We start from the raw sequence: 11988 nt of genomic DNA, 5'->3' as shown, positions 1-11988 counted from the left end.
TGAGAGCGCTAACCGCCTTTGGATTTGGTTGTACCTAAAGGGCGGCGCGTCTGGGGTCGCGTCGCCTCGATTAGCGAAATATCTGTGCAACTACCCATCGTCAGCTTCATCACTGACCAACTTACCACAACTGATCAGGAGAGTTTCGACGACAGCAGGACGCCGCAACTCATTCTCACGCTGTCCCGATGTTTGCTACACTATTTCGTGGCTGAAATTCAGCACCCATGCCAGCGATAACTAGTTGTTGCGACTCTCGAAATCATGTCGTCCTCGCAACCCTTCCGGGATTCTTCTCCCCTCGCAGGCACGGCCAGACGCAAATCCCAATTCACCTATCGGCATTTGTCCCAACTTGGCAACTACAGCCCGCTTTGCCCTTTGAGAGTGATCGCACATATCGACCTAGATGCCTTTTACGCTCAGTGTGAAATGGTCCGTTTGGGTACCCCTAAGGATCAGCCTCTAGCCGTCCAGCAGTGGTAAGCATTTTTCTCTATACTATCATGGCTTCATGCTAACAAGGACCAGGCAAGGTCTGATTGCTATCAACTATCCGGCACGTGACCATGGCATCAGCCGTCACAGCACAGTGACCGACGCAAAGAAGAAGTGTCCTACACTCATTGCTCAGCATGTTGCTACCTGGAGAGAGGGCGATGACAAGTGGGCTTATCGCGATGATGCTGCTGCCAACATCCAAAGCGACAAAGTCTCTCTTGATCCTTACCGTCTGCAATCCAGGAAGATTTTGGCCGTCATCAAAGAGAGCTTGCCTCAAGATCTGCAAAAGGTCGAAAAGGCCAGTATCGACGAGGTTTTCCTGGACTTATCTGCCCAGGTGCACTACATTCTACTCGAACGCTTTCCGGAACTCGCGAATCCACCCCCTTATGATGACCCGACCGAAAACTTGCCGAGCCCATCAGTTTCAGCATTGGATTGGCAAGCGGACGCTCTCGTCGACCTTGACGAGGAGGAAGAGACCGTGGACCCCGACTGGGACGATGTGGCGATACTCATTGGATCCGAAATCGTACGAGGCGTACGACAGAAGATTCTGGAGAAGCTGCAGTACACATGCTCGGCCGGTGTCGCCAAGAACAAGCTGCTCAGCAAGTTGGGCTCGGCTCACAAGAAGCCCAACCAGCAGACTGTGATCCGTAATCGAGCTGTGGACCAATTCCTGTCCGATTTCAAGTTCACAAAGATGCGCAATCTCGGGGGGAAACTTGGCGAGAATCTTGTCACAACATTCAACACGGACGCCGTCAGCGAACTCCTAGCCATACCTTTGGACCAGATGAAGGCGAAGTTAGGACCCGACACAGGAACCTGGGTTCACAACACCATTCGGGGTATTGACCATAGCGAAGTTAACTCGCGCACACAAATCAAGTCAATGCTTTCGGCGAAATCCTTCCGACCTTACATCAACACTCCTGAGCAAGCTATCAGATGGCTGAGAATATTCGTGGCAGACATTTTCGCCCGATTGGTCGAAGAGGGCGTCCTAGAAAACAAGCGCCGGCCAAGAACGATGAACTTGCATCATCGCCACGCCGGTCAGATGAAGTCACGGTCAGGTCCAATTCCGCAGGGCAGGCCTCTTGACGAGCATTCACTGCTTGAACTGGCAAGGAATCTTCTCAATCAGATCATAGCAGAGGGTCAGGTATGGCCATGCGCAAACCTCAGCTTGAGCGTTGGAGGTTTCGAAGATGGCGTTACGGGCAACAAAGGCATCGGCGCTTTTCTGCTAAAAGGGGAAGAGGCACAGGCACTCAACCAGGCCACCCGTGAAGCAACACAGCCGTTGCCATCAGAAGACAGGTCGGCCAAACGCCGTCGGACAGAGGGAGGGGCCATCCATCGCTTCTTTACTCGGAACGTTTCCACTGACAACGAAGTGCCGTCGGACGATGCCACAACTGACCAAGATCGTCAAATCCGAGAGGACGTTGTGGACGAGGATCCTCGGGCGGTTACTCCAACAACGAACGGCCTGCAGGAGGTGGGCGACAATATTGCTTCTCAGGCACCAATCACGCCCTTCGTCTGTTCACGGTGCAACACCGGGTTCGAAACGCCGGAAGAACACCAGAGTCATGCAGACTGGCACTTTGCCAAAGACCTTCAAGAACAAGAACGTGGCAGTGCCGCGTTTGCCAACCGCCCTTCTGCTGCACGCAGCTCCGGCACAAAAGCATCGGCAGCATCGGCCAAGCGAGGGGGCCGTGGAGGCAAACTCGAGCAAGGACAGAGCAGATTGAAGTTTGGATGAGCTCTGAAAATACACCAGCACCGGTACTACATCAGAAAGTTTGTCAAGCGGGTCTTGCCGCCTGATACCCGACATGAAATTGACGGCTTTGCGCTCTGAGACTCGATTTCAGGGTCATCGTGGATCGCAAATTGATCTACACGTGTAGAAGTCTCGGCGAACCTGATCCAATGAGTTCTCGACGGTTATCGGGCTCAAGATATGCACGCCCACCTTGCGAAAACCCTGGATCAAAGCATCCGCACGACAGGAGCAATACAAGCCCCGTTGTCCAGAAAAGTCAGGCTTGAACAGGAGGAGCGAGGATATCCACAATGGGCCGGCTCGATGCTTGTCAGATATATTTACGGATCATGGAGTAGCCACCGGGCTCGGGCTGAGTTGCAATCTACCGGGCCTCATGGTTTTCAGACCATCAGGCCCTGTGAACTTGGCAGGCCACGACAGCCCCGTATGCTTTTGGAGGCGTCCGGCGCGGATGGCTCCACGTGGATTCAACACGCCCGGAAGTGTCGTCATCGCAACTCCTACCTGCAGCAAGCCGCGACCTCGTCGGATCCCCGCCGTATTGGATATTGAGACCGTCAGGGGCGGTGCCTAGCCACGGCCAGGGACAGCCGGATTGTGCAGAGGCGGGAAGCCAAAGAAGAAACATCAGACTCGCAGCGATAGTTGCAATCCATGGATCAGGTGCCTTTAATCGAGTCCCTTTCCGCGAGAATGTCGGGGCTGCCGTTCACGTATCGTTTTGAGTGTGTCGGGTTATCTTGTCACAATACAGATGACGTCTGTCGATGATTGGCTGCGGGTCAGGCATCCTTTGGGCTAATGTGGGTTGGGCCACAATTATTTTGGCGCGAAGCATTGATACCCAACGACGCCAGCAACTGCACCGTTCCCAAGATACCACTATGTTACCTTACCTCAGCATAGGTACGGATTGTTTCTGCTTTCCGGATAAAGTACGCACGCGCGCAAGCGCACAAATTATTGCCGGTCGTGAGTGAAGAAAAGAAGACGAAGAGGAGTCGACAGAAGGGACACAGAAGGGATGAGACATCCCAGTGAATGGAAGAGAACCTCGTCATGTCGCCAATCTCGAGCTTGTTGCAGCAATACAGCGGCGTGGGAGTGGTGATCGCGGCTCGACACAGGTGCACCTTAGGGCAACAACGGAGGCTGCTGTCTCGCGGAGTGGTGGTAAGACATGCAGGGAAAAGCCCTAATAGCACCTCCGCATCGACGAAATCTTGATTCAAGTCAGCTGGAACTCGAAGTCAGGATCTGCCTCCTAAAACTCCAGTGCCTCTGGGTAGGCGGCCTGGTCGCCGCCGGAATAGCTGGGATGGCCCGGCGCAGTAGGGTATCAACATGAGAGACGGACAAGTCGATAAATTGGAAAAGAAGAATACGTCCAGCGTCACCTCGCCTCACGCAACTCAAGAGACGAAACGAGGATCATCGGGGACTGGGAAATGAAGTCAGCAAGAAACCCAAACCTTGAACGTCTCTCGCCGTGCTGAGAACGCACGGCAGCAAGCGATGTTTTATTATGCGAAGAAACTGTCGGAATTTTGTTTAAGGGTTTGTACCCACAGCTCAAAGTGGAAACGAGGCGCTCTCATTATTATATCTCGTCTGGCATTGTTGTCTGAATTCCAAGATTTAGAATTTCTCCAACAGCCTCGGCAATAAGCGTCGGGGACACCACCACGAAGTGCAATTAATTCGCGCTTCTGCCCAACGCCACTGCGCTAGTCATCCGTCATTCTCGACATATCCCGGCAACAACCAGTACACGCCGGTCTAGACTGAACTACTCACGAGCCACATCTCGTCCAAACCTGATCATCCCAAGCCGAGACGGTGTATCGAGCCTCAGGTGCATCGAAAACCTCACACGAAAGTTTTCGGCACCATCGGTCTAGATTTCTGTCGAATCCTTTCTCAGAAGGGGACGAAAGTATACTCAACGATACTCGAACCTAGGAAGACACGGGCAGCGACACTTAATGCACTTGAATCGTATTCTATGAACAAAACCTATGAAGGACTCGGCGCTGGAACGTGACAGGTTGTCGACTGGGCTTCGCTCTTCGACTTCTAGGCGCTGTTGTCCTCGGCTCTCCCGCATGTTCCACTGATCCGCGACACACCCAATTGGGCATCAAATAATGGCCTTGTCACTTCAGACTGTGAAGGCAGACGCAATTGCAATCAGACCAAGCCACAGCCAACTGAGCCCGTGCAACGAATCTTGAGCGCCTGTTGCGTTGCGACCTCGTGAGCAACGGACAGCTGTCGTATTGGATCTGAGAGAGACACGACAACGCATTACTTATCCGTACAATCTCGACTTATTGGCTGAATGTTGAGCCCTAGTAGGTCGCCTGCACCTCACCTCGGCTGCCTCTGGACTCGCCTTACTGAGTACTCCTTACGTACCTAACTGAACTGCACCCACAACGGTAACGGGCGGGATCACCAGCCGTAAGCCAGGCTTGCCTTTATTTGGGGGCTGGAAACCTGAAAGTCGAGACGATTACCTCATGTCACTTGTTTTGGTCAGACACTGCGGCATTGACAACCCAACGTCAGTTTGCTTCTTGTGGTGGCGGCTCATTTCCACACAGGGGAAAAGCCCTCGTTGGCTTTGCTTCTCCCTGGATGGACGCAGACGCACAGCGTTTTGCGACTCAACTACGTCGACATTTGCTTTCACGAATCCACCATCGCAGCCACGACGTTGGTATTGGCGCGTGCTAGAAGCCGGCAGTTCAGGACTAAGAGAGTTCTGGCATTGTCTGTTGGGATTCTAATAGTGCGCGCACCACGCAGGGAAGTACGGATAGACGGAAAGTCCAACGGTACGGAGTAAGGTACGGATAGAATACAGACACCCTCGGTATCCCTTTTGGGCAGCCCAACCTCCAGCTGCACCTCATCCCGTCTCCGTCCACTCAGAGCGGCCGCCACCCATATTCCCTGCTGCCGCCCAACCGCCCTCCGCCTCTTTTCTTCCTAGAAACGCTGCTCACTGGCTCTTTGCTGGTCCTTTTCCCACCAAAGCAAGACGCAGGCGAGGCAAAGGCAGGCTCTCAGCGGTCAGCCAGGCGAGACTAAGATGCACCACCACCCCTCCTGGCCCGGGTCTGGGGAGGCATACCTACTACAGTAGAGTGGCATATTTACTAGGTTGCCAGGGTTTTCCTGAGGCGCCAGGGAACGTCCGCACGGGACTGTCAGCCAACAACGTGGTGCCAACAAGCCCTGTTTCTCTGATCGGTTCCGAGGCGACTGCGGTCCTGGTTGAGTTGGGTTGGGCCACGAAGAAGAGAAGAGAAACGCCCAGCCAGACGTGCCTTACGTCCACCCGTCCGTCCTGCCGGTGTACGAATATACACGTACGGTACATGTATCCTGACCGTTCATTCTTTCCCGCCTCCCGCCTCCCGTCCTGTGCTATCCGTCCACTAAAGCCTGGGAACGAGGACGAGGGGTGTGCTGGTGACCAGTCACCACCATTTGACACTCAGAGTGACCGCTGGCAACTGGTCCACGTCGGTGACTTACCGCTGGGGGTCCCGGTTTTTCGAATAATCCCCACCCCCAAGAGAAGAGCCAGACTCTGGCCTGTTTCTTTTCTTCTCCCACCACCCACTCCTTGCCCGCCTTTGCGCTTTCGTCCTTCTCTTTTTCTTTCCGCCATCTCGCCGACAATCCCATTTCTTGCTGTCCTTCCTCCCTCCTCCTCTCCTGACCCCTTCTTCGACCTCCAGGCTCCGTCCGAATCCTCGACCCCATTCTCTCTCGAACCTCACGATACTCCTCAACCATGTCGGCAAGAACATCGCGTGGTGCCCCTCCTTCGGGCAGCTCTTCTGCGGCACCCCCCTCCAGCGGTCGTTCCAATGAGTACTTCGTCCCGAGAGACGGCATTGATCGCGAAGTCATCACCGCCGATATCTGCCGCTACCTCGGAAACGATGCTTTGGTGCGACCGGGTCACTACGAGGTACGCTACTCAGCGCCCGTCCTCACGGCCGTGTGTCGACGTGAATAACCATGCTGACTTGTCTTCGCAGAACCCTCAAACTGGCCAGGTTGTCCAAGGCTACTACATCACCGCGTACCGAAACCTAACAACAGTGAGCCCTTCGACTCGTCCTAATCACAACACGATCGCTGATACGAAGCCCTTCTAGGCCATGATCGATGACTTGAAGGCAGACTCTGCGCGGTGGGAGGCGGAGAGGCGGCAGCAGGCCGCCCGGAACACCCAAGGAGGTACATTTGCCTCGAGAGATGCGGCGGTTCCCTCTTTATCGAGACGATCTAACTCCCCTACAGCAGGGTATCGCCAGTCGGAGACTCATTCCGCGCGCCAACACTATGGCCCAACGGATCCCGCTGGCTACCCGGACGTGGGACGTGACTCCTATGACAACGCTCCCAGATACCCAGGATCTCAAGCCCCAGGATACTCAGGAAACTCTTCCCAGGGTTACTCCGGTTCAGCCGCCGCTGCTGCTGGCTACTCCCAACAGGCCCCTTCTCCTTATGCTCCCAATGCTGGGTACTCCTACCCCTCAGGTTCTTCTTTCTCTCCTCAGCCGGACCCCAGAGATCCCCGCTACTCAGGAACACCGAGCCATGCCCAAGGCTACGGAGGAGAACCTTACACTGCAGTCAACGCGAACATGGCCGCTTCGCGCAACTTTGACTCGTACGGTTCATCAGGACAGCCTGCAAGGATTCCTACTACCATGGCACCTGCCCAGGGACAGACTTACATTCCATCTGGATCTCAAGCACCAGCAGGCTACCCGTCCGGCGGCTACTACCCGCCGCCGTCTCAGACACCCTACGGATCCGCGCCAGTTTCCCAAGATCCGTTGTATGGACGCGGTGCGTATAAAAACTCTCCCTCCGCCTCTTCACGGACATCGTCTGATTATGTAGCGTCCCCAGCAGGTGGTGCCGCCCACCCGTCGTACAGCTCAAACCAAGGATCACAGTATGATGCAAACCCCAAACGCGCTTCGGCTACCCCTTCGAATTCCAATGCTCAGATGGGAAACAGTGGATCATCCGGCTCTCGCCGCAGTGAGAGGGACTCCTCCGACAGGCATCACCAGTCCGACCGCCACCGCCCTCCGCGCCGCTAATGCCCTCCCGCCTTGGGAGTTTGTTGTAGCCATACCAACTGCACGAGATGCCCATCTCGTGAGTTGTCTGTTATGAAATTTCATCCTAATGACTTTGGGACTTGGACCCATTTCTGGCGTCGACTTCATTTATCATTTATTTCTCCCGGATAGAACCTTCCAGGACTGGCAGAGGTGTGCAAATCACTTCCTGGGGTTGCAAGTCTGCATCTCTCACTACGTTCTCTGGCTTTGCTGGCGTTGGCTTCGCGCCCTGGATCGAAGTTCCTTGGCTCTCTATCCTCTTGGACTACACCGGAGTTCTTTCCCATCTTCCCCGGATCTCGCCCCAAGAAAGGATTCTTGCCGCATCTCCTGGACGTTTCACGACTGCATACATGGATGGACCTACGATTTTTGCTATTCAATTTGAATGCCCCGTTGGCAAGCAGGACTGCCTGCCCTGTTTGCATATGCTTATGGCCTGGACCCGGATCGGAAAAAAAGACGCGTTTTCTCAGATGAATCATTTCGGCGGTCGGCGAACCATGGAGGACTATCTTGCTGTCCAGATCCGTCCTGAAGGTGGGATGTGATACCGCTTCCTCTATTTCCCCGGTCTGGGTTTCATTCTTCTCCGGAGTTCTGAGTGATCATGGTTTCTGATAATAGAACGGTGAGGTCGATATCTGGACAGCAAGGTTAGTCCCCGGATTGTACATACTAGCGAACCTCCCTTGGAGATTCTCTCACGACTCTCAACCGTTTCTCAGGATTCACGTGGATTTCTTCTTTTTTCTTGGGAGTTCTCATTTACCTAATGCGACAGCCACCAGCCGGACTCTCAACTACTGGACCTCACCACCTCGGATGTCTCCCTGGAGAATTGCCTGGACTCCTGGAAAAACACAAGCCATTCATCTGGACAAGCCTGCGTGGAATACTGCCCGGACATATTTCCATCGTGGACTGCGCCCCATTTCACAGGACAAAACTCTTACTGGACTCAATCGTGGAAGTACCACCTGGACAACAATCATGGAACAGTCTTGACCTGGCACTCAGGCAGGATGTGTCCATCTATCCAACTGGACCACTATCGGCTCGATGAGCTTATCAGAAAAAAATGTCTTCAGAACGGAGAGCTTGCTCTCTTGTTTGGGTAAGCTTCTTTCAATTTCCCAGGAAGCTCGGTTCACACTGGTATACCACACCAGTTCATGTCCGCGGATTGAGATTTTGTTGTTGCCACATCCTTGACTGGGCTCAGCACCCGACATCTGGTTTTCCGACGTGCTTGTAGCTACCACGTCTGTAGCCTGCCATGGGACACCAAGTCTGGCGGTTCATGTGGTTGACACTTCCCACTGGAACTCACCATGATTTCATCATGGACTGGGGCTTGCCTGACCTGGCAATCGAGGAACTACTCAGTGCCTGCCAATACCTGGGACAACCCATAAGGAGCACGTTATTGCCAATGCCACCCTCTGGATCACCTTGCCCCCGAGAACTCCATGCGGAATCTCATGGCAATCCCACGGGACAGCTCGTTAGTTACCATTATTTCTTCTTGTTTTGATACTTGTTTTTCCTTCCATCATGGACAAGCCAGACGCAAACCCAGGAGACCAATCGCGGGAGTACTAATTCATCATTGCAGGTCTGCACGGGGATACTCAGGCACCAGCGAACCAGGACAGGCAAGGACATACTGAGGCCATGTACGGTTTCGGTAGGCGGGAGGAGTTGACTCTCGGGATGTATGCATTTTACCGGCGAACCACGGTGTTTTGTTGTTTCATTGTTACAAGTTTTGGATTTAAGAAGGGGACCAGGGAGGGTTGTTTTTGTTATTGACCAAAGATTTACGATTTCTTACTGATGTATTTGGCGTATCTGGTACATGGAAAGAAGGCGACCGTCTGTCGCCGAACGAAGACACTTTTGACGTTTTCTGTGACGAAGCAAACGAGCCGCATATCCACCGCTAATCGTGAACAAATGTCGGCTCTGCTTGTTGCACTTGAGCGGCTCCTTGGTACGGTGTACGTCGCATCACGTCGACGCACTCCAGCATCAACCCTACCTGCTGTTAGGTACGACGTGATGTCACCCACCACTGCCGCCCCGCGGAGAATTTTCGAACTTGAATATAGACATCCGTGAATGAGAGCCCGCCGCCTGTCAGGCACCGCCGTCCTAAGCCTCCTGACGTGGGCAGGGGGAATCACGGGGGAGGAGGAGTTGGGCAAAGTTGACATCGCCGGGCCCTGGCAAGGTTTCCGCGGGGTTCTCTGTCTGTCTTGTGGTAAACCTTGATTTGAAGCCTGGCAATTGGATCTCTCTCATCGAAGTCTAAAACGTGGCCCGGGGCTACGGCTTGGGGGATGGATGCGGAAGATCCCACTTTCGATACCTTAAGGGATAGGATAGAGTTTGCGACGGGATCGTGGGATTTTGGGGGTTCCCTGACGGGCTATGAGGGAATGGTGTGCGGCGGTTTTGGGAGGAGGGAAGGGAAGGGGGCCTCATGTGAAGAATGGAGATGAACTTGGTCCAACCACGACTCCAACTTGTTCGAGTTCGTATTCCTTACGTAGAGAGAGAGAGGACATCTCGGATCGTAACATTTCGCCCCCCTCAACCTCCTCGTGGCCCATTCCTGCTCTACATGCGGAAATAGAAATCGTATTTGGAGAAAAGGAGAGAGAAGTGGCGAGTTATTATTTTCGTCATGTTCAGGGTGCAAGGTCCGGCGAGCTGTTGAGCTGAACGGCTCAGGGGGGAAAGAGAAGGAGGTCCTGGGATTGGGCTTGGAGTTGATGGGATGGTCGCAATGCACCCTGAAGATCGGTTTATGCTTTCCAGAGGGGATCTGGAGGATTGGAGGGAGCGACGATGTTCCTTGCTGGCTCTGTCTTGGAGTTTTCGGATCTGTTGTAGAGAATCTCTCTACTGTGCGGTGACGGGTGTCCTTATTAAGGAAAGTCTTGGTGGGTTCGGATTTGCGCTGTGATGCAATAGCTCACCCGTTTCATTGCTTATTTCAGAATATAGGGTCGAGGATGTAGATAGGAATATGAAAAACCAATCCAGAATTCACGAGTATGCCTGGCTTCATTAGAAGGTTTCATATCCAGTTGACACATCACTGGAGATCTGTGAGTTGGAGGTTGAGGCTCTTAGACAACTTTACTGGCTATTTTTGAGTACCCGTTCGTAGTATCACGATGTCAGTAATTGATCGTTAATGATTGCCCAATATTGATGACATAGCGCTGGCCTCGAGGTCAAGGCCGCCAACGGAAAGAAAAGGCCGAATGGTAAAAATCGAAAGAAAATTCTGAGCCGGGAAGGGGTTGGTTGCTCGGTGTTCGTTTTCGATGAGAATCCCGGACTGAAATGGAGACGAGTTGGAAGCCACCCCGGCGACTCCCCTCCGGCTGGTGGATGAGGCCCGCAGCGATTGACGGGGGGCGATGGTGTCCTGTCCCAACAATGAGATGGAGGGGCAAAACACGTGTAAAGGTAAACAAACACACGTGTAGACGATCGGTCGTGTGCATACAAGCCATTCTCATGCGTGGAAGGTCTGGAGCACCGCAGAATGCCGGATATGTCTTCCAGGAGGGTTACGGCGGCGAGATGCCCTCCACTGTTGCAGATTCACAGGCAAGTAGGTAGGTGCCTTTTGGCTGCTGTTGGGCCGACGCAGCGATGGGATGAATGGAGGGGGAGGGGTTCTCTATCAGTGAGGGGACACGGTAGTGGCAGCCCGGCTGGGCAGGAGACAAGATTCAGTCAGTTTGATGGGTCGGGTAAGGTGTAAGGTGCGAGGGTCGTGATATCGGTTGGTACCTAGGGGACGGGGACCCTGGGGTTTTTCGGAAGGGGGGATTCAAGACGCGCTTTTCCTTTTTTGACGGACTAACAGACCGATTCCACTGGGCGGTGAAGAAAAGATAGCAGAAAAAAAAAAGTCAGAGATGTGGAAGAACAAGGCGTTGTGGAGACAGGACAGGCACGGATGCCCGAGATCCACCACTCGAGAGAAATCGTCCAATGAGAGGGCCGATTTGGCGCCTCAGGCTGCCCTGATGCCATACCGCTTTCGGGGCGGTGGGCGGTGGGCGACGCACTTTTGTTTTCTGCCGACAATAAGCTCCGGCGTCTGGGCGTGTCAGGACTTGACTTTTGGTGCTGACAATGATAATGACAAGCGCCTTTCTCGATCCGAGGTGTCAAGAGAAGGGTAAGATGCGTCGGAGTTGGAGATGCTACGCAAGCTATTATCGGCAGGCTGTTGTGTGCGTGTATCGAGTTGAAGGCAGCATTCCGAAGAAAACAGACTCTCGGGGCAAAGTATTGCAAAGCAGGCCACTAAGCAGTGTAAGAAGTAGCTCTTAATTACTGGCCAATAACTTCCTGGATCAACGGCCTTATGCCTTAACTGCCCGTACCCTGCTTTGCTTGCCCGTTGCTTGGACTTGCGACGACGGTATTCGGTATTCCCACACACACGTCTGCCGCTCCTTATTTCCTTGAGACGCGTTG

General features: G+C 53.7%; 2 protein-coding genes across 2 annotated transcripts; both read left to right on the top strand.

Annotated features, from left to right (window-relative positions):
• Positions 1-264: 264 nt before the first annotated feature.
• Positions 265-2284, top strand: CkaCkLH20_10299 (impB/mucB/samB family protein; the record flags this gene model as incomplete). The annotated part of the gene is made up of 2 exons (XM_038893013.1): positions 265-482; positions 532-2284. 2 exons carry the CDS (start codon positions 265-267, stop codon positions 2282-2284), a joined length of 1971 nt encoding a protein of 656 aa, XP_038741668.1.
• Positions 2285-6119: 3835 nt separating this feature from the next.
• On the top strand, positions 6120-7452 carry CkaCkLH20_10298 (transcription factor RfeG; the record flags this gene model as incomplete). Its single annotated transcript, XM_038893012.1, has 5 exons — positions 6120-6299; positions 6370-6432; positions 6490-6571; positions 6635-7192; positions 7247-7452. The coding sequence occupies 5 exons, from the start codon at positions 6120-6122 to the stop codon at positions 7450-7452; spliced, it is 1089 nt and encodes a 362-aa protein (XP_038741667.1).
• Positions 7453-11988: the final 4536 nt, after the last annotated feature.

The sequence above is a fragment of the Colletotrichum karsti genome (assembly GCF_011947395.1).
Source record: "Colletotrichum karsti strain CkLH20 chromosome Unknown Scaffold39, whole genome shotgun sequence".
NCBI lineage: Eukaryota > Fungi > Ascomycota > Sordariomycetes > Glomerellales > Glomerellaceae > Colletotrichum > Colletotrichum karsti.
The sequence above is the reverse complement of the archived record's forward strand: the minus strand, read 5'-3'. Positions and strand labels throughout refer to the sequence as shown.